The following is an 18,604-nucleotide window of genomic DNA, read 5'->3' on the forward strand; positions in this document are numbered from 1 at the left end:
AAATCCCATCTGTGGTATATTTTTTCCTGCAGAACTGAGATGAGAATGGGGACAGTTGGGTGATTTCTGCATCTCGAGGCCACAAATATTTCTCAGGTACTTAGAGATGCTATCAGGCTAAACACATTCATCAGGAAGCACCCTTCAGTAAGATCAGACCCTGCACTGAGCTCATCAGAGCTACGGAAAGCAAACGTGCACTCCGAGCAGCTGAGGACACTTGTGCATGTTCCTGCAATGTCTGTCGCATCCATCCTTGTGGAAATATTTCATGTCGAAGAGATTCCAAAGTGAGCTTCAGCAATTTGAAAGATTACTCGGAATGTCAATAACAGCTTCTGACTTCTCCTCTGCCTCTGTGAATGCTGGGAGTGGTTGGGGCTGTCTGGTTTTCCCCTGTTCCTGTAGGGAACTCATTACCTAAGGCTTGCATTCCATTCCGGCCATCCCCCTGCCCTGGCACAGAAAACAGGTGTCACCAAATGTGAAGCGGAGGTGTGCTCTCCCATGGGGTGACCCAGATGATAAATAATCCATTCAAACAGCGGTGATGACCCGAGGGCATTTCACCTCTTTGCCCTTCCACACCCCCAGACACGCACAGCAGAGGCGTTTGTGCTCTGAGTTGGAGGAGCTTCAGCCTCACTGTTCCGTGCAATGGACTGCAGCAGCAGCAGAACTGCATTTCTTTCATTAATAATGCCTCTTCCACCCAGAGCAAAGTTAGTGATGGTCTCACAAGCACCAGAAACTCGAACACTGAGGCACTATGTTTCAGTTCTAAATGGGTGTTTTTAGCTTCCAGGTGCATGCAGCAGCAAGAAACACTGCTGCACTGAGGCACCATGTGAGTGCCCACCGAGGGAAAAGCAGTCTTAGGGAAAGACAGACAACAGCTTGCTTCTTTATTTGTTTCAGAAGGAAATAAGGGTGATGGGAACTAATCAGTCTGCGTGTTTTGTCAGACAGGAACACCACCAGCACAGTGAGCTCCTCCAAAGCAAAGTGCACTGCACGATGAAATGCAGTCAAGGGATGAAGAGCAGAGCCCATCAGCAGTGAGCACTGCTAATTGCTCCCTGGGGGAAGTTCTTCACAGAGAGAGTGGTGAGGAGCTGGAACCGGCTGCCCCAGGGAGACTGTGGATGCACCATCCCCAGAGGTGCTCAAGACCAGGTTGGATGGAGCCCTGGGCAACCTGGGTTAGTGCCAGATCTGGAGTTTGGTGGCCCTGCTTGTGGTGAGAGGCTTGGAACTTGATGATCCTTGGGGTCCCTTCCACGTCAAGCCATTCTACCCTCTTTAAATGTGTTCAGAATGGCATACCGTTGTCTATCAAAGCTCAGTTTGTGTTGATTTCTGCACAGAGAGCATTTCCAAAAGTAATCAAGAAGCGCATTTATGGTAACGCACTGTCAGATTGACAGAAAAGGTGTCAAGGTTTTTTGAGGTTTCTCTGAGCACTTGAACAATGCCCTCTCTTAACTGTCTGAACATTCATCTGTATCACCCGCTGGGAGAAACAGTAAGTACAACTCCGAAGGTGAAAATGAGAAGCTGTACTTCGCCTCTGGCACAAAACCTCGGCGAGGGCAGCCTGACAGCAGTGAGACAAGAATCCCAGGGACGTTTGGATTCCTTAACTACAAACACATTCTTCCACGTCCTGTAGCTGCTTGCCTGCTCACAGCACAGCAAGCAGGAACGGTTCAGGCTGTGGCCCCCAGGAACAATTGATTTTTGCACTGTTAATGAAACACAAGAGGAAGAAAAGCCCACACAAATGTTTGTGATTTCTTTCGAGGACACTTTGAGAGTGCACTGAGTTTGGATTCGCTATAATGAGAACTGGAGTGCTATTTTCTGAGTTGAATAAATACCCCCTTGGCTTCGTTAAGGATTGGATATGTGACTCTGTGCTTCCAGGACATGACTGGGGTGCAGGTAGAGGGGGTAAATTAGCATCATGTACTCATCCTGAATCCCTGGCTGCTGCCTTCTAGACTCCAGACTTGTGTCCTGATGTTGTGACTCTGCCCTGTGAGGGTATCTGCATAACCCAGTTGTTGCAGTCAGTTCTGGCATGCATTACTTCTGGTACTCACCGTGGCCCTCCCTGGACAAATGGGAGTTCTGTGGGGTATCCACACCTTCAGGGATGTGCACAGCCTGAGCTCCACAAACTCTGCCCCATCACTTATATATATACACGCTGCCCCAGCAATTCACTTTCTGAAGGACTTCCTTGCTCCCCAAGCAGTCCTTTCCCCAGGATGCTGCTGGGCTGCCCTTGCCCAAGTCCTGTTCTCTCCCAGGAATCCTGCAGGGCTATGTACCCCTTCCTGCACCCACCAGCCTGAATGCTACAGCATGGACTCCTCTAAGTCACCAAGAGCAGACGGAGCCGTGTTATTCTCCCAGCAGAGATCAGCAAATGCACTGCTGAATCGTTCTGGCAGCTCGCCTTGCTGGTGCCAAGGCATCAGATCCACCTAACAGCTTTGTTCAGGGATGGAATGAGGACTGCTTAGTGGGGAACAACGAGCCTACAGCTCCATCTGGTGAGTCAGCTGGCCAGCTACCTTGGCACAGAGTTAGAATATGGAGGAAAAAAAGAAGAAGAAAAAAAAAAAAAGCCCAAGTCCAACCAAAAAGCCCTCAGCTGCATTACTCCCACAGCTTCCACTTGCAGGGCTTGTTTCCAAAACACAAGAAATCAGTACGTCGTCCAAAGAATAAAAACTGGAATATGATCGTTGGCCATTCAGAAGTTACACACAACACAATGGGCTCTGTATGGCAGCAGCTCTGCCTCAGCTTAACGTCAGCTCAGTGCCATCACACCTTCCCACGACACTTTTTGTTGCTACTTACTTTACAAGGAGATTTTGAGCTCCAGGTAGACAAGAATATGTCAGAGAAGGAGCAGGGGGTGTGAAAAGGGAACTGGGGCACTGCTGACAATAGTGAAGGGCAAGAAAAGAGTCGATTTCTGTACAGTTTAGGGCAGAGCTTTTCTCTCTGCTAATGCCAGTTTGACCTTTATAGAATGCATAGATGTCAATAGTAGCTTCAGAATGGTATTGTAGACTTCCAAATCCAACTCCTAATGAAACACCAGCAGCAAACACTCACCTGGATTCTGAATTGTAATGCCATTTGCTGCAGGAGGATGAAGGGCACTCATTCTCGCCTGCAAACCCCTGGAAGAGAGCTCCTCAGGGCTGTCCTATTTTCAGTTTGACTCACTGGCAGAGCCCAGGAGGTAATTTGAGAAGAAACCTCTACTGAGCCTCCATTAGACATTCATTCCCTCTGTGCTAAAACTATTGCAGCAAACTGCAACAAAACTGATGTTAGCAATTAAAAAAAAAACCAGAGCAAACCACTGCTTGCAGCAGAGATCGAGTTAGTTCTGTGCAGCAGAAGACAGCAAATACACCGTGTGCTTCTCCTGCCTCGTTCAGCAGGAGGAGGATGGGTCAAATGTGAGTACTGTTCCAGCTCAAGGAGCACAAAGTGTTATTACACACAGTGCAGAGCACGGTGGGGAGATACCCTCTCATGGCACTGGGGGGTAAGCCAGAAATGTGCATCTTTAGGAGGAAAATGTGCCCAACCCTTACACGGGCTCAAAGGGAATGACAGCACAACGTAGTGCAGCTGCCCATCTTCCCTTTGGGCACTGTTAACTCTAATTTTGAGATAACTTTGCTCAGCATGCCCCATTGCAACACCCTCTCGGAAACTATGTGGCATTACCCACAGCTCAGAAGAGCACCTTAGACACGAGATTGTCACTGCCAGCAGTGCAGGACCAAAGGACGAGGACAGCACTCTGAAAACATTAGTTTTGCTTGGGATCAAAATTCTGAGCTACAAACTCCTCTCGGGTGCTCAGAGGTGGGAGCGATGCAGCTCAGCACGAGCTCTAAGATGGATTTGTTTTCGCCTTTGTCTTCATTTCAGAGGGTGGATAATGCACCCGAAGGTTCTTTGTTCCTTGCTGTAAGACAGGAGCTCCTCGCCCCCTCTCCTCCCTGCTTTCCAACTTCTCTAACTCCTGAGCACACCAAACCCACTGCATCTTCTTTCATTGTGCTGGATCTGACACGGCAGATGTTTTTGCTCTAAGATAGATGTGTATTTTACAGAGACCCTGCTTGGCCTGCTCTCAAAGACTGCTGAAAAAAAATGCCCTGAGTCACCTATCAGCTCCTTACAGCAGGATCTGCTGTTTCAGAGCTCAGTTCTTTCAGTCAATTGCTATCAGGGTCTTTATTCCTCTCCACCCTCATGTTACAAAATGTTTGTTAGACAAGCTTAACAACGCATGTCCTTCTGTGATTTTTTGGACTTAGGTGGGTTATTGAGACAAGTGTTTCCAGTCAAAATACCGTGAGGATTTTAAACTGAGATCTACATTAAAGCACAGATTAAAAGGGAACACAAACCCCTCAGGGTTCTGATCGTTCAGCCAACAGTTCTGAGGCTGCAGAGGGGGATCCCTCAAATTAACAGCACGACAGTAACCGACAGGCACACACATTCCCACTGGAGCACGCTGTAAACAAAGCTCCCTCTCCCATCCCTGCAATGACTCATTTCCATCTGCATGTCAACCGGGATTAAGGTATGATTTATTTTAACAGAAAGGAAATGCTTCCTGTTCCGCGTGGCACGTAACAATGTTCATTTCTATTTAACGGAGCCATGCAAATAATTCAAGTCAGTGTGTACCAACAAAATGCTCTGTAAGCAAACCTGCACTACAACACTGGAAGTAATCTGTAGATATGATCTTTCCATTCTACATTAATAAACAGCAACAGCAGAGGGACAGGGAGACTGTGGTTCAATACAAACCTCAGAAGCCATTCTGTTCTGATACCTTGCACTTCATCATGCACCCAGCACAAGCACTCCTAAGTACAGACATTCCTCTTCCTTTGCTGGAGTTCTTTTCTCATCATTTACTCCATATTTTCTTTAGAGCGTGAGTTTATAATAAAAATAAACTTTAATATCAGACTATTTCACATCAATCACAACAGCAAGTGGTACAAGTAGTCTTGGAAATACAGTGTGCATCAAGGTCAGGCTCTGAATGGCTTTCGTGCCACACACTGTGTATTGCATACGTCCTCACTGAACACAACACTGCATACTTCATTTTATGAGAGTGCATCTGTGCAATTTGCATATATGCTGCTCCGTTCCTGGAAGCTCCTACACTCAAACTCGAGGCACCTGTGTGCATGAAAAAGAAGCTTTAGAAAAAACAGTACTTCAGTGAAGGGTGAGAGATGCATGGAGGCACTCAGCAAACTGCTCTGGTGGAATAAAATACAAAGCTCGAATGAGACAACTCGATGTCAGTGCAAAGCATGTTATAAAGGCTGCAAAGGGGCTCTGAAATACATGTGAACAGCTGTTATCACTGGAGTGACCCCTCTAAAGACACCTCTTTATTGCCACAGCTCCAACAAGTGACACAACGTTGTGCCATCTTGAAAGACAGACCCACAGTTTAAGATCCTTTCACCAGACAAGAGCAGGAATTCTGTCTCCCTCACACGATGCGACTTAGACTGGAGGTTGGGGGGGGTTAGGAATCTAAAGCACTTAATACATCCTCTGTTGGTTGGAGAAACACCCGAAAATACTACGGCGCTCTGTTTCAGGGCTTCACTCTGCCTTCCTTCACTAACTGCTCATTTAGCTGGCAAAGCTGCCTTAGAAAGCCATCATTGGGGCCAATCTCTCTCTTTTGCCGGACAGTGACCAAAGCAGACTTGACATCCATGTTCTGGCGAAGCATGAGGTAGGCGATGACCAACGTAGGAGAACGGCTGTAGCCCTCACGGCAATGCACAAACACTTGTCCTGCAGGGAAAACAGGTCATAATGTGGGTTATCATGGAACACAGGATGGAAATGCAGCATGAAATAAAGAGCAGCAGATCGCCCCTCCGTTCCCTGAGGACTCGAAATTCGGAGTTCTGATGGAGATACCTAAAACTTGATGCTGTCATCATGAATAATGCAGAATGAACAGCTCTACATCGCTCACACTAAAATGGATTTGCATTACGACGGCCAGCCCATGCCTACCTATACTTCTCCAATCTCTATTGGAGAATAGCTGGTCCCTAATGATGACCAGCACCCAAGAGCACAAACCAACGATGCACATTTTAAAATATGCTGAAGGTGGATAAATGTGCTGCTATATGCTGTTAGTATCTCTTCAAAGACACCCAGCCTTCTGGCTGCATTGCTGTCAATTCCCATGATAACTGTGTTGGATCATACCTGGCTGCTTGTCTGGCTCTTTATGAATCACGCTAACACTCAAGTAAAAGAAACCACTAATTATGCAGTAACAAGAACCAGAAGTACCTTATGCCAGCGCCAATGAAAAGCTTCCAGCTAACTGATTAGGGAAATTATTCCCATGTTCATTGGAAAAATGCTGACAGTTGGTATCCAGCAATAATTAAGCAGGCCGCTGCTCCCTCTGAGAAAACTAATTCATTTTTATTGCTTCTCAGCTGCTTCCTCTCTGCCCTGCTTTTCCAGGCACAAATACAACCCCAGGCTTTCCCTCCAGAGTGAAATCTTTCCTGAGATCAGAAAACAGATGATCCACACATAGACTTGCTGAGGCCACGACTTGCTGAGAAGCCTGTAACCATATTTGCCTTGAGCTGCATATTCTCCTTGGCTCGAGGCAAACCTCTAATCAGAAGTGAGTTAAACAGCAACAACTATTAATTCTTTACATTTCCTGAGAGCCTGCAGCCATGAATTTGCAGGATTTGAAGATTCTTAAGCATGCAGAAGAGAACTGACTTCCTCCCTACAGTCAGAAGCAAAGGGGTTTCTGGCCTTCCTCTGTGAAAGGCAGCGAGTCTCCTGGGCTGCCCTGGTTCAGCATCCCTGCCTTTAGCTCTGCTCCACTCCAGAACTTCGTGCAGTTACAATGCTAAAATGAAACTGCGGGAGAGAACAGTACTGCACCCCTCACTGCTTCACTGCAGGCTTTGCTCTACTCTTCACTGTCAAAAAAACACCACCACCTATTGTATTGAAGTAGTGAGTGAACCTTAAACCTGGCTCCACCACCACTCAGCTACAGAGTTCTTTGTTTGCCACGGTAGGAAAACAGCAGAGGCAATAATTTAGACTGAAAGAATGGCAAATTGTTGCTATCAATTCAGATCAGATTAGCTGAAGTTGGTGGGGACACCCATGGCACAGATGGCACTGCTAAACTCTTCTTCCTACTGCAGCCTGTGTCAGTGGGTCACAGAACTAATTCCAAGAGCTGTCATTTCATTCTTTTTCTTTTTAGATCTCGCCAAAATGAAGGCAAAATGTCATTCATTCTGGTAAAAGCACACTGTGATAAAAGCTCCAGCTTCCCTTTGGCCCACTACAAAGAAAGAACTGGAACGGTGGGAGCTCTCGTTCCTCTTTGTTCACATTTAATCACGAAGCAAGAAAGAAATGAAGCATGTTCAGAAATGAGTGGTAAGATGAAATAGTCAGAGGAGAAGCACTGTCCGGCCCACTGCACTATGCCCCAGGATTTCTGCTCTGTGGAAACACTGTGGAGAAATGTGGCAATCAAGAGCATTTCACATATCATCTCCAGCCTTCCTGGAATCCCAGGGACATAAAATAATAATATCATAGGGACAGTCTCTGTCCTTACTATACATTTGGAAAGCAAACACACAGCAAGTTCAGCAGTGCACTGTCCGTATCATTTTTGCCTTTCATTTATAACATCCCATGCTGTAAAACTACTTCCAGATCCTGTATTCATTTTCTGGGCTCTTCATCTGCCTAAGGAATAATAAGACCACATCTTCCCAGACAGCCATTACTTCAGGATGCAGTTGCTGTTTCACTTTGCAAAGTCATCTCTAAAATGACAGACTTAACATATAGTGGAGCTCCACAGACACAGAGAGAAGACGTTTTATTGAGCATTCAGGTGTCTTTGATGCCAAGACTTGATCTGAAACACTGGTTTTCCCTGTCCAGCTGAAAATCCGAGCAAAGAGCCATTTTAAGCAGTGAAATAAAGAGCTGAAACACACGCAGCAAATAGAAAATAAGGCAGAAAGACATTTCAGTTTGCCTTACCATCCTTCTGGGAAAGTGCTTTCTCAATAAAATCAGCTGCCTCCTCAAAATATCGACTGAGGTTAAATTCCTGCGTATCGTTAGCTTTAATGCCATGGTATGTGATGCCTGTGCCTTCATAGAACTCTGCATTAGTGTTCACATGCATGAATGACTTCCCCTCTGCTGCATTCAGAACATGGGTTATCCCCAGGCGCTGCAGCTTCATAATGTTCTTGGCTATGAACCTGTGTGATAAAAAGCGTCAAGAAAATGATTAGGACGCGGTGTCTCAGTAGTGATGATGTCCCCCAACCAAAAGCTGACAACCTGACAACCAAAAGCTCTCACGTTTCTGTTCACGGGTGCTAAATATACAGTGCTCAGATTAGCTAAAGATTGGACACGCAGAACTATTTAGAGCCTCTTGTATGTCAGAGAATGCTTCCCTCCTGGCTGACAGCTGAGCAGGGAACGCTGGAAATTAACCCCCTACACCCTACTATGGCACAGTTATAACTCTGAACGTAACCCTCTGACTGAACTAAGAAAATATAGGAGATAACAGAAGTGCCAGGGTCGCTGCTCCTAAGATCAACCACTTTCTCCATGTGCTGATTTCAGAACCTGTGCTGCATGGGGGTCAGCTCCTGCTGCTCCAGACATTCATTCTAATCTGCACTTGGGCTTTCTGCTGGCCCACCAGCCCCATCCCTTCTCCAAAAGCCTGAGTGTAGGAGGCAACTGGAACCAATGTGAAACAAAACCATCTCCTTTCTGGGCCATGGGAATGTAGAAACACAGAAAAGTAAGACTTATGTTACCACACTGTGTGGTTGCATAGGAAAACATCTGCATATTTCAAGGCTATATGAACATCCAGAGCATTCCTTTTCTCCTAATGACTGTTCACCCCTTACATTATCCTTATGCATGAGTGAAGTTTCTACATTTTCCTCTCTCGGTGCCAAACAACTGTGGCAATGGGCCGAGTATTTGTAAAGACTTCATTGCCCAAACAAATGTTGACAGATTTTTCCATCTGGCAGGACATCATCTGTGCCAGGGGACAAGTGTCAGTGCCAAGGGAATTCTGCTTGCAACACAGAAGTAAATCCTACAGAGCAAGGCCAAAACAAAAAGTGTTAATTCACCTGTGAGTTCCTGGGCCTCAAGTGGTGAGGATACGGCATGGGGAACAGTCCGTGGTGGGTCAGTGCATATCTGAGAGTGGTTGGGATCAGTGGGAGCTCGTGTCCCACAGATGTGGCTCAATCTGCTTTCCACCCGCTCACCCAAGCAAAGAAACCACATCACCCAAGCAAAGAAAGCACATTTTCATTTCTACTGCTCCATTCGTGCAAAATTGCTCCTTTGCTTCTTCTTCCTTTACAGTCACTCAGTGTTAATTTTGGGAGAATGCCTTTCAGACTCCTTGCAGCCTCCCTGTGCTTCGAGCCCATTAGGAACAAAGAATTGCTTCGTGGGTTAACCATACACATTTCTAGCAGCCAGAAAACTCAGATATGTCCTTTGCAAGCCTGGCAGAGATGCACTCTGTCCAGCTGTCCTGCTCACTGACCACGAGGTTACACTCAAACACATCCTGACACTGACAGTGATAGAAAATGATTTGTATTTTGCCACGATCTGAATTGTCCCACTGTGCTGCTGCTTGAAAAACTCACTCGTGCAAACAGCATCGATATAATCATCCTTGTTTCAGTGATATTACACTGGGACTCATCTTCAGAACAAAACTAATCGCTTTGAAAGGTTACAACTGTCTGCTGGAATATTCAAAAGCTTTCTTCTATCATTTCACCTCTGTGTTTGCATTGATGAGAACTCTCAAGCACTGCGTGGAAGATGTGGTACTCAACAAACTGTTATCCCACGCTGTGACCCCAATCAGTCTCATCCTCCTGAATGTCTCAGTGCTGTTACTTCTACCCAAGGATGAGCTGTTTGTAAGGAGAGAAAAACATGCAAAGTTTTGTAAAAGGCTCCCAGCAGAACTGTCTGAATTCTCACTCTCATGTTTTAATTTCTTCCTGTGAATTCCTGCCCAAACCTTGCTCACATTCTGTGCCTCTCATGTCGGGTGTTGAGATTTCAACCTCCCCACAGTAAAACTCTCCATGGATGTCATTAGTCTGTAAATTCTCCCTGTTATAAAATCCCTGCCCCTGGTACCCACGGAGCAGCCTCACGTTTCAGACAGTGCTTGATCCCTCCAAGCCAGAGAGAAGATGTGTCAGAGCAAATGCTCACATTACTTTGTTCTCATGCTCCCCCCGCAGCCCCGCACGAGCTCTGCAGAGCTCATAATGTGCAGAGAAGGCTGAAATGGAGACGTTGAGCCGAGCACGGGGCTGATGCTCAGCACACTGAGGCAGCTCAGTGCACAGCATGCATCTCCAGCTCTGAGCAGATGCTGGAGCAGAACGGGATGTGGGAATGCACTGTGGACACAGGGCCCAAGCAGCACTGTGGCACACACAGCCCCCGCTGCCCTGTCACCCTGAGGCATCTCATCCCTTGGATAACTGTGGGTAACAATAGGAGACACAGAATTGCAGGGGTTGGAAGGGACCTTCGGAGATCATCATGTCCAACCCCCTGCCCAAGCAGCTCCCTACATCAGGCTGCACAGGTTGGCATCCACATGGGTCCTGGATATCTCCCGAGAAGGACACTCCACCAGCTCCCTGGGCAGCCTGTCCCAGAGCTGTCAGCCTCACTGTGAATAAGTTCTTACATCAGCGCTGCCCTTCCCACGCTCCGCTCTGCGCCCATTTCCCCTCGGACCACTGCCACGAGGTGGGCCGTATCCCTCAGCCTCCCACCCTTCCTACATCCACAAACCAACACGATCCCCATCGCGAGAAGCCCTGGAATCAGAAATCAGACGACAGCAAAGCACTCGGGGCAGACGCATTTGACCGCTGAGCGCTGCCCGCCTTCCTCGGCCCCTCCGCGGTGCGGCTCCGCTCCCCACCAGGTGCCATTTATGGGCAGCTCTCAGGCCCCGCGGTTTGCCATGCCCTGCGGGTCCCCGCAGCTCCCTGGGGGGATGGGGGCCGGCTCGGGGGGACCCCCCCCCCCAAGCTGCTCGCATCCCTCCGCAGCCCCTCGCGGGCCGCCCACCTCGGCCCGGCCCCGGCCCGGCGCACTCACGCGTTGCCCACGTGGATGCGCGGCACCACCTCGTTGCTGTGCGCGCTGGGCAGGCTGTAACAACCGCTGCCGTTCGCCAGGAGATCGTTCAGCTCCTCCACCGAGATCCGGTAATCGGACATGGCTCAGGGAACCGTTAGCTCCGCCGCTCGGCCGGACCCGCCCCGCCCCGCACCACCGCCCGAGGGGCGGAGCACCGACGGCCGCTGCTCCTCCGGAGCGGGCCGGCAGCGGGCACTGCGCGGGACATGGACGGCACCGGCATCACCGTGAAGCTGATCCTGATCGGAGACAGCGCCGTGGGGAAGTCCAGGTGGGGCCGGGCCGGATCGGGCGGAGCGGGCAGCGGCAGCAGACTGAGTGCTCAGTGCCCCGTGTGCTCCCCGCAGCCTCCTGCTGAGGTTCGTCGAGGGATCCTTCGAGCCGAGCTTGAAACCCACCATCTGTGAGCCGGGAGCGGCCGGGAAGGGGCGTTGGGTGCGAGGGGTGGAGGTTGTGGGGGTGTTAGAAACGCTCCAAGTCAACAATTTCGGGTTAGGCGAAGATCTCAGCGATTTTGTTCATTATTGCAATAATGGGCGCACGTCCCCTGCTAACAAGGGAGAAACTGCACAGCTCGTCAGTGAAATCCATCCCGTTATATACCCTGGGTCCGACGCAGGTAAACTTGTCCTGACACTCATTGGCTGAGCATCTCAGGCTCTCCATCTTCCGACGCGTTTGGTCCATACAGTGTCTGTTACCAATACCCCCCCTCCCCCCCCTCCCCATATTCAGGTACGTTCAGTACTTTTTACAACGGTAGGAGGACAATACCCTCCGTAATTACTCACCAGTCCCGTCCAGGCTTTCCCCTCCCCTATCTAATTACCTTTCCCTAGTGCCCATGCCAATTTCACCTAGGTCAGAATGCCCCAGCTTCAGCTTTACTCTGTACAGCAACTCACCCATGCTACATGCAGAAATACTGGAAATCTCCACTGGAAAAACACAAACTACTCCTCACAATTCCCCCTCTTCTTCTTTTTACCCTTTTGTGTTTTTGCATTGGAATATAAAACACTTCTAGTATAAGAAAACTATCTTACTAACCCAACCTGATGATTGATAGTGTTAAGTAATCATCTTGCTATTCTCTATGTGCATATATACATATATATTGATTATGAAGAATAGCAATTTCTTCACCCTTGTATGATTCATCTCAGTATGAACAAGTAGTAAATCTTAAATCAGAGCATAATCAGCATTACATTGGCTGTGGAGGGATGGGGAGGGCTGCCATGGGTGTGAGATGGGGGGCTGTAAGGGGTCAGGGGTGGAGGCTGGGGGGGGGACATTGTCTGTGAGGGGATGGGGAGCTCTGTGGTGGGACGTTGGGTGAGAGGGGATGGGGTGCTGGGTCAGCATGGGGGCTGTGAGGGGACATTGGTTGTGGGGTGACAGGGAGTGCTGTGAGGGGCTGTCCCGTGGGGGATGCATTGTTCCCACAGCCTTCCCCCTCTTATTTTTGCATCTTAGGTGTTGATTTTAAAGTCAAGAAGATGGTGATCGATGGCCACACAGTGCAGCTTGCAATATGGGTAGGTTTGATTTGGGGTGGATATGGGGACGTAGAGATCTCCTGTAGGGGCTGTGCAGCAAACTCTGTGTGCTGTACCAGACACGTGTGATGGATGCTTTATTTTGGTTGAAATGTTGGGAACAAAAATGCAATTAATTATGAACTATGTGAAGGTTTTGCTGGGAAACTTGAGCAATAGCCCTGAACTTGTGGTGCTGTGCTTCCAGCGTGTGGAAGTTGGGAGATTGAAGGGTAGAGTATGCTCAGATTTACCTGTAATGTTATTAGAGCACCGAGTGTTTTCTTCTGAATGGACTGAAAGCCCTCGAAGGTGTATGGGTGTAAGTAGTTGAGAAAAAACACACTATTCTGGATTAAGCCATTGGGAATGTTGGAAAGAGCACACAAAAGTGCCTTGGGTAGTAATAATAAATGGTGTAACTTTTTTGCCTCAGTATTGTTTGTTCTGTGTGGTTTTGAATATGTGGAAGATTCACAGAGACAGAGTGACATAACTTATCAATAACTGAATAAAACCACTTCCTTTTATTGGTTTTTTTATTGTTTGTGTGTGTTTTCTTTCCCTCCAGGACACAGCAGGACAAGAGCGCTTTAGGTCGCTGAATCCCAGTTATTACCGAGGAACTCAAGGGATTGTTTTAGGTAGGAGGAGCATGGAAGGGAAATGTGGCTGCACAAAGTTAGGTCCTACTTTCTAATAGCATGCATCTCTGCAGAAGGAGACTGAGAGAGCCAGGGGAACAGCTATGTTTTGGGTTTTGGCACTTCGAATCGTTAGCTCAAACTCTGAGCGTGCCAAGCTGCTGGCTGGAAATTCTGCTTCTTCAAAATGTTTTGCCTTTCAGCAAAGTCACCCTGAAAAGCGTTGGGTGAACCGTCAGCTTTGTAATGACTGTTCTGGTCAGAAGGCAAATTGAGTTTCGAGTTTTCTTTTTCTTTTTTATTGGTGTTTCTTTGTTAGTGGTTATTGATGTGATTTGCTGCGAAACTTCAGCTGTGAAGTCTGATTTTTCCAGTCACAGATGTGCTGCAGAGATGTTCTGTAAACCATAGTGACTTTGGATGAGAATAACAAACATGTTTGAGCTCTGGAAAGGCCACATGGTTGCATCCCTCTGTGATTTCCTAATGCTGCTTTTTATCTGGGGCAATAGATAGTAGGGACTACATTTTGCTGCGATGAAGTAAGTGTTGATCAAGGCACTACAGCTGCTAAGCTCTTTTTCTTCCTTTACCAGTGTATGATGTCACAAGAAAGGACACTTTCACAGGACTGGAGAACTGGCTGAATGAGCTGGAAATATATACCACCAAAAACAACACTGTGAAGATGTTAGTTGGCAATAAAACTGATAAGGTCAGTTTCGAAGTGCATCATCTTACACTCTTCTGCAGATTACTCAATCGTGAGGCAGTATAAATGTGAGATGAGCTCTGAAACTATCACATTTCTTGTGTGAGGAGGTGATGTGCTCTGTAACCTAGGCTGGGCAGGCTCCTTTTGCTGCCTCCTTCGAGAAGCAGCTCGTGTTGGAATTGTGTGGAAGCGCTCCTGGAGAGATGCAATTAATGAGAGAGGTTTTATTAAGGGAAAATAGTGAGAGTTCCTGACTGGAAACTGTGAAATACCTTTTAAGTTAACAGCAGTGCAACGAAGCAGCTCCTCTGCCTCTTTGAGCTGACCAGGTGGTGGGGAAGGGCTCTGCTGTGACCTTCAGATGGCTGTTAATGACACATCTGTGTGGGTGAGATGCACACATCTCTGTACATCTCCGGGTATTTGATGTATATTGCTTAGCAAGATGTGTTTTACTCTTGCTTTACTTCAAGAGGTTTCTAGCGTGGCTATCCTGAAGTAGAAACCTGGAACTCTTACCTGGCTGTGTATCTACATCAAGTAGTTAATACTTTTCTTGGGATTTTGGTGGTATAATCCTCCTTTGCCACTTCTGAAGTCTGACAGATTTTGGATAACTTTCCCTCCTGGCATTTCCTTCGCTCCCCTTTGATTTGGAAGATAACAACACCTTCATTTCCTACTGATTTGATGTTGCTGCTCTTCAGTTTGACCCTCCATTGGCTCTGCCTAATACCAACACTTCGTTAATGCTTTTAAGCTGACTGTAGAGAGGGGGAAATCCAGTTGGTGACTGCTACGTGATTTTACAGCCCTTTCCTTTCAGCAAAACTCCACTTCTACAGTGGTGCTTTTCCAGGGAGTTCCTTAAAGTGGCAGATATAGCTCACTTGAGTCATGTTCTCCCTTCACCTCTGCAGCCTGATCGGGAAGTAGAGAGAAGAGAGGGACTTCAGTTTGCAAAGAAACGCTCGCTGCTTTTTATAGGTATGTGGCTGTGCCAAAAAAACGTGTATACGTTTGTGTACTGTGCAGGTTTTTATTTTGATGTCAGTAAGCACGAGTGAACGGCGTACTTACGTTTCGGGGTTTGTTTTGGCAGTGGATGAGTTCCTGTTCCTTTTGTGGCATCAGTTCCACGTGTGTGGCTGGAGGTTTCCATTTTTTTCAGAGCTGCTCTGCAGTGACTGTAATTGAAAGTGCTTTTTTTCTGACAGTGAGATTCCTCCATGCCCTGTGTAGGCAGAAGTTCTATATTCTCTTGAATATTTTAAGGTCTTTTTTTTTTAATTCCCCAGTCTTAGAGACTGGAGGCTTGCAAATAAGATGGAAGTCTTTGATCTTTCCCCCTTTTTCCTCCCTGCCTGCAGAGACCAGTGCCAAAACAGAGGATGGAGTGCAGCATGCCTTTGAGGAACTAGTGATAAAGATCCTTCAGACACCAAATCTTTTGGATAGAAGCACAAAGAAGGAGGGAGTCCAGCTGAAAGGATCGACACAGCAGGGGAAAAGCTTATGTGCTGCATACTGTCCACTTTCTTAAGTCTGCAGGTGCCTGTTCTGCCCAAACTGAGTGCAATTCAGGTGTACTAAATACTAAGGGATCTCAGGAGCTGTCTGTGCCTTGTTTGACCTGCCACCACTGTGTAGATTTGAAATCAAACTAATTAACTAATACACATTTATTCATTAACAAAGCACCGTTTCTTCCTGTTACGCACATCTGATGTCTTCAAATATCCAATTTAATGCTTTTTCTGATAACTCAGATTTGTTACTAGTAAATCACACTGCTTCTTACAGTATACTTTTGCTGTGTGTCATTTAACACATGTACTTCTTCTAAAATTCCTGCCTTGGCATAAAAGGGTGTTCAATTTTTGGAGTATCAGTGGGAAGAGAAGCTTTACAAAGCAGCGTGGCAGTCTGTCAGGCAGCCAGCTTCCCTTTAATGCACTTACTGCTCAGGAGTCACCCTAAGCAGTGACATTACCACTCTATTTTGGATGGTTTTAAGCAGACAGCAAGCTGAGCTGCTGCTAAATGTTAGGGATGCAGTGAACGGTCGTATTCAGTAACACTGTGCAGGAAGAACCTACAGTGCTCTGCGCAGGAAGCATTTTATCCCTTGCTGCTCTGAAGGTAGGTTCAGTATAAAATATAACAAGAGTGTGTCCATGGCCTCTCCCATCATGAAGCTGTACCAGATAGCTGCCTCTTTTTCCCTTCTCTGCACTCCAAAACTCGCTGCCTTTACTTGAAAACAAGCTTGGAGTCGTGGGAGATGCAAGCCTGGATTCTGCCCTGGGTACCAATACAAAGGAAAGCTTCGTTGGGTGCTTGTAAAAGTACGAAGTAAAAACTGGGGACATTAGAAGTATTTCGAATGAAAGCTGCAGTGTTTGGAAATAAATGATAAATCTGCAGATATTCTCTCGTTACAGGATGCTGTCTACTTGGAACTGGAAAGTTTGCCTTTCTTAGGATGTGTACTTCGATTCATTGCTATTGAGTTAATTTAATTATTAGCAGGAGGGCGTTCCTGAGTGACACCAGTGCCTCTGTACCACAGCTGAAGACAGAGGTGTACAAACCTCAGCTTTCCTTTGGAACTTGCAGCTTGTTCTCTTGTGGAGCAGTCTTCCTCAGTGAGAAGCATGCATGTGAAACTGTCACACGAGAATAAAATGCCTTTTATTGACTTTTTACATCTGTTTTTCTTTGTCTTGTAATGGGTCGTTTATTACCTCTGTGTCTTTTCCTCTGCTGAAGTGGGAGGTGATGACAGAATCCACTGTGGTGTTTGATGGTGTTATCAATGGAAACATCTACTTTCAGCCAGCTGAAGGAGTGCTCCTTATACCTCCCTCCTTGTTTCGGTCTTTAAAATGTCCCTGTGAAATAATGTTCGTTCATATCCACTTTGAAGAGCAGAAGTTTCAGTTGGTGTGACCTACAGCTGCAAGCAGCTCACCGAGGGATGCAGTCCACGTGTCTATGAGCAGAGGGTGTCATAATTCAAGGTCTGGAATCTCCAAGTACAACTGCAAGAGAATGACCACCAAAAAGAGACTGGGAAGTCAAGTTCGGGTGATGGGAGGCCGTGGCAGCTTGAAGAAAGCCACAAAAACAGGTGGGAGGGACACGTGGGAGCACGGTGAGATCCGTGGGGTGTAAAACAGCCCTGGGGCATTCTGTGCTGGTTGTGGTGGGGTTCTGCTGACAGCCCATGGAGGTGGTCACTTCTTTCCTACGTTGCTTGGGGTTAAGGAGGAGATCGGAGAGAAAAGAGCACTTCATGTGCTGGTGAATGTGGGTGAAACCACCACAGCACAGCTGAAGGGCTGTGGTAAAGGCGTGTGATGTGGGCTGTCTGACTTGGGATGCTGATGAGATAGGGGATGGATGGAGGGTTCAGGGCTCAGCAGCACCACAAAATTTGTTTTCAATCCTGGCTTTTTTCTTTTTGCTTTTCCCCCTCCCCCCCCTTCTCTTTTAAGCAAGACATGGTGTGGATAAAATGTCCCTGCAGGCACAGAGCTGGCAGCATTTTAACATGAGGAAGATTCAGGTATTTGTAGCCCTACGTCTGCGTGACAATAGTGCTTCAGGTAGTGGGGAATCTCTGGGAACACGTAGAGCAGGGTTACAAAATGAATGTGAGAAAGGGTAAGGGCAAGAAAAAGGAAACAGCGTGTTGCTGCTTTCATGTCGAGTTTACATGTAAAACAAGAAAAGAGTGACAGAGCACAGCTACAGAACCTGGTGGCTGGGGGCAGAAATGAGGTGTTTGTTTTCATGAGCATCGTCACAGTGAGAGCCAGCCCAGGACAGTCTCACGAGAACAGCACTACAAACTCTGTTTCTCTTCCCCAGGAGGATCAAAAGCAAATCAGTCAGATTGAAAGAGAGAATAAGAGGCTCATGGAGAACCTTGCTGCCATGCACCGAGGGCTGCAAGGGTGGACTGCTGGAATGAATGCTTTCACAGGGGTAGCTGCTGTCTGACCCTTCATTCTGGGTGTATGAGTGTGGGAAGCAATGGTGCTTTTTTCACGTGTCCTCTCCCATTTATTTTTGCAAATGTGTTCATCTCTGCTTTCAGGTCCAATAGTGACAAGAACAGGAAAATAATGGGCATCACTGTGGAAAATCAAAGACTTTTGCAAAGGCTCAGTAAATGTAAGCCTACCCCTGCTCAAAAGAAGCACGAAACTGGATGGCAGGCACGTGGATGAAGTTTTGTACCCTCTGACATTTAGGGTTAAGATATCTTAAGGCCAATGCAGCTACAGAGTCCTGAATTGAATATGTAACATACAGAAGATCTGAGTGACAAGGGTGAC

General features: G+C 47.2%; 2 protein-coding genes across 2 annotated transcripts; one reads left to right on the forward strand and one right to left on the reverse strand.

Moving 5' to 3' along the window:
- Positions 1 to 4,288: 4,288 nt before the first annotated feature.
- DUSP3 (dual specificity phosphatase 3) lies at positions 4,289 to 11,491 on the reverse strand. Its single transcript, XM_065750001.1, has 3 exons — positions 11,317 to 11,491; positions 8,158 to 8,384; positions 4,289 to 5,886 (listed from the first exon to the last, which is right to left on the reverse strand). Exons 1-3 carry the CDS (start codon positions 11,436 to 11,438, stop codon positions 5,681 to 5,683), a joined length of 555 nt encoding a protein of 184 aa, XP_065606073.1. The 5' UTR covers positions 11,439 to 11,491; the 3' UTR covers positions 4,289 to 5,680.
- A 43-nt stretch (positions 11,492 to 11,534) lies between these two features.
- Positions 11,535 to 16,432, forward strand: LOC136057316 (ras-related protein Rab-18-B-like). Its single transcript, XM_065750000.1, has 7 exons — positions 11,535 to 11,629; positions 11,706 to 11,761; positions 12,838 to 12,899; positions 13,471 to 13,543; positions 14,140 to 14,258; positions 15,179 to 15,245; positions 15,629 to 16,432. Exons 1-7 carry the CDS (start codon positions 11,565 to 11,567, stop codon positions 15,799 to 15,801), a joined length of 615 nt encoding a protein of 204 aa, XP_065606072.1. The 5' UTR covers positions 11,535 to 11,564; the 3' UTR covers positions 15,802 to 16,432.
- The last annotated feature ends 2,172 nt before the right edge of the window (positions 16,433 to 18,604 follow it).

This window comes from Cyrtonyx montezumae, unplaced genomic scaffold (assembly GCF_038088225.1).
Source record: "Cyrtonyx montezumae isolate F1298 unplaced genomic scaffold, pur_monq_1.0 scaffold_61, whole genome shotgun sequence".
NCBI lineage: Eukaryota > Metazoa > Chordata > Aves > Galliformes > Odontophoridae > Cyrtonyx > Cyrtonyx montezumae.

Coding starts and splice junctions, on each gene's coding strand:
- DUSP3 (XM_065750001.1), bottom strand. CDS start 11,438: ATGTCCGATTACCGGATCTCGGTGGAGGAGCTGAACGATCTCCTGGCG. Junction 8,385..11,316: donor CGCATCCACGTGGGCAACGC/GTGAGTGCGCCG, acceptor TTTATCACACAG/GTTCATAGCCAAGAACATTA. Junction 5,887..8,157: donor AGCACTTTCCCAGAAGGATG/GTAAGGCAAACT, acceptor TTTTCCCTGCAG/GACAAGTGTTTGTGCATTGC.
- LOC136057316 (XM_065750000.1), top strand. CDS start 11,565: ATGGACGGCACCGGCATCACCGTGAAGCTGATCCTGATCGGAGACAGC. Junction 11,630..11,705: donor AGCGCCGTGGGGAAGTCCAG/GTGGGGCCGGGC, acceptor TGCTCCCCGCAG/CCTCCTGCTGAGGTTCGTCG. Junction 12,900..13,470: donor CAGTGCAGCTTGCAATATGG/GTAGGTTTGATT, acceptor CTTTCCCTCCAG/GACACAGCAGGACAAGAGCG.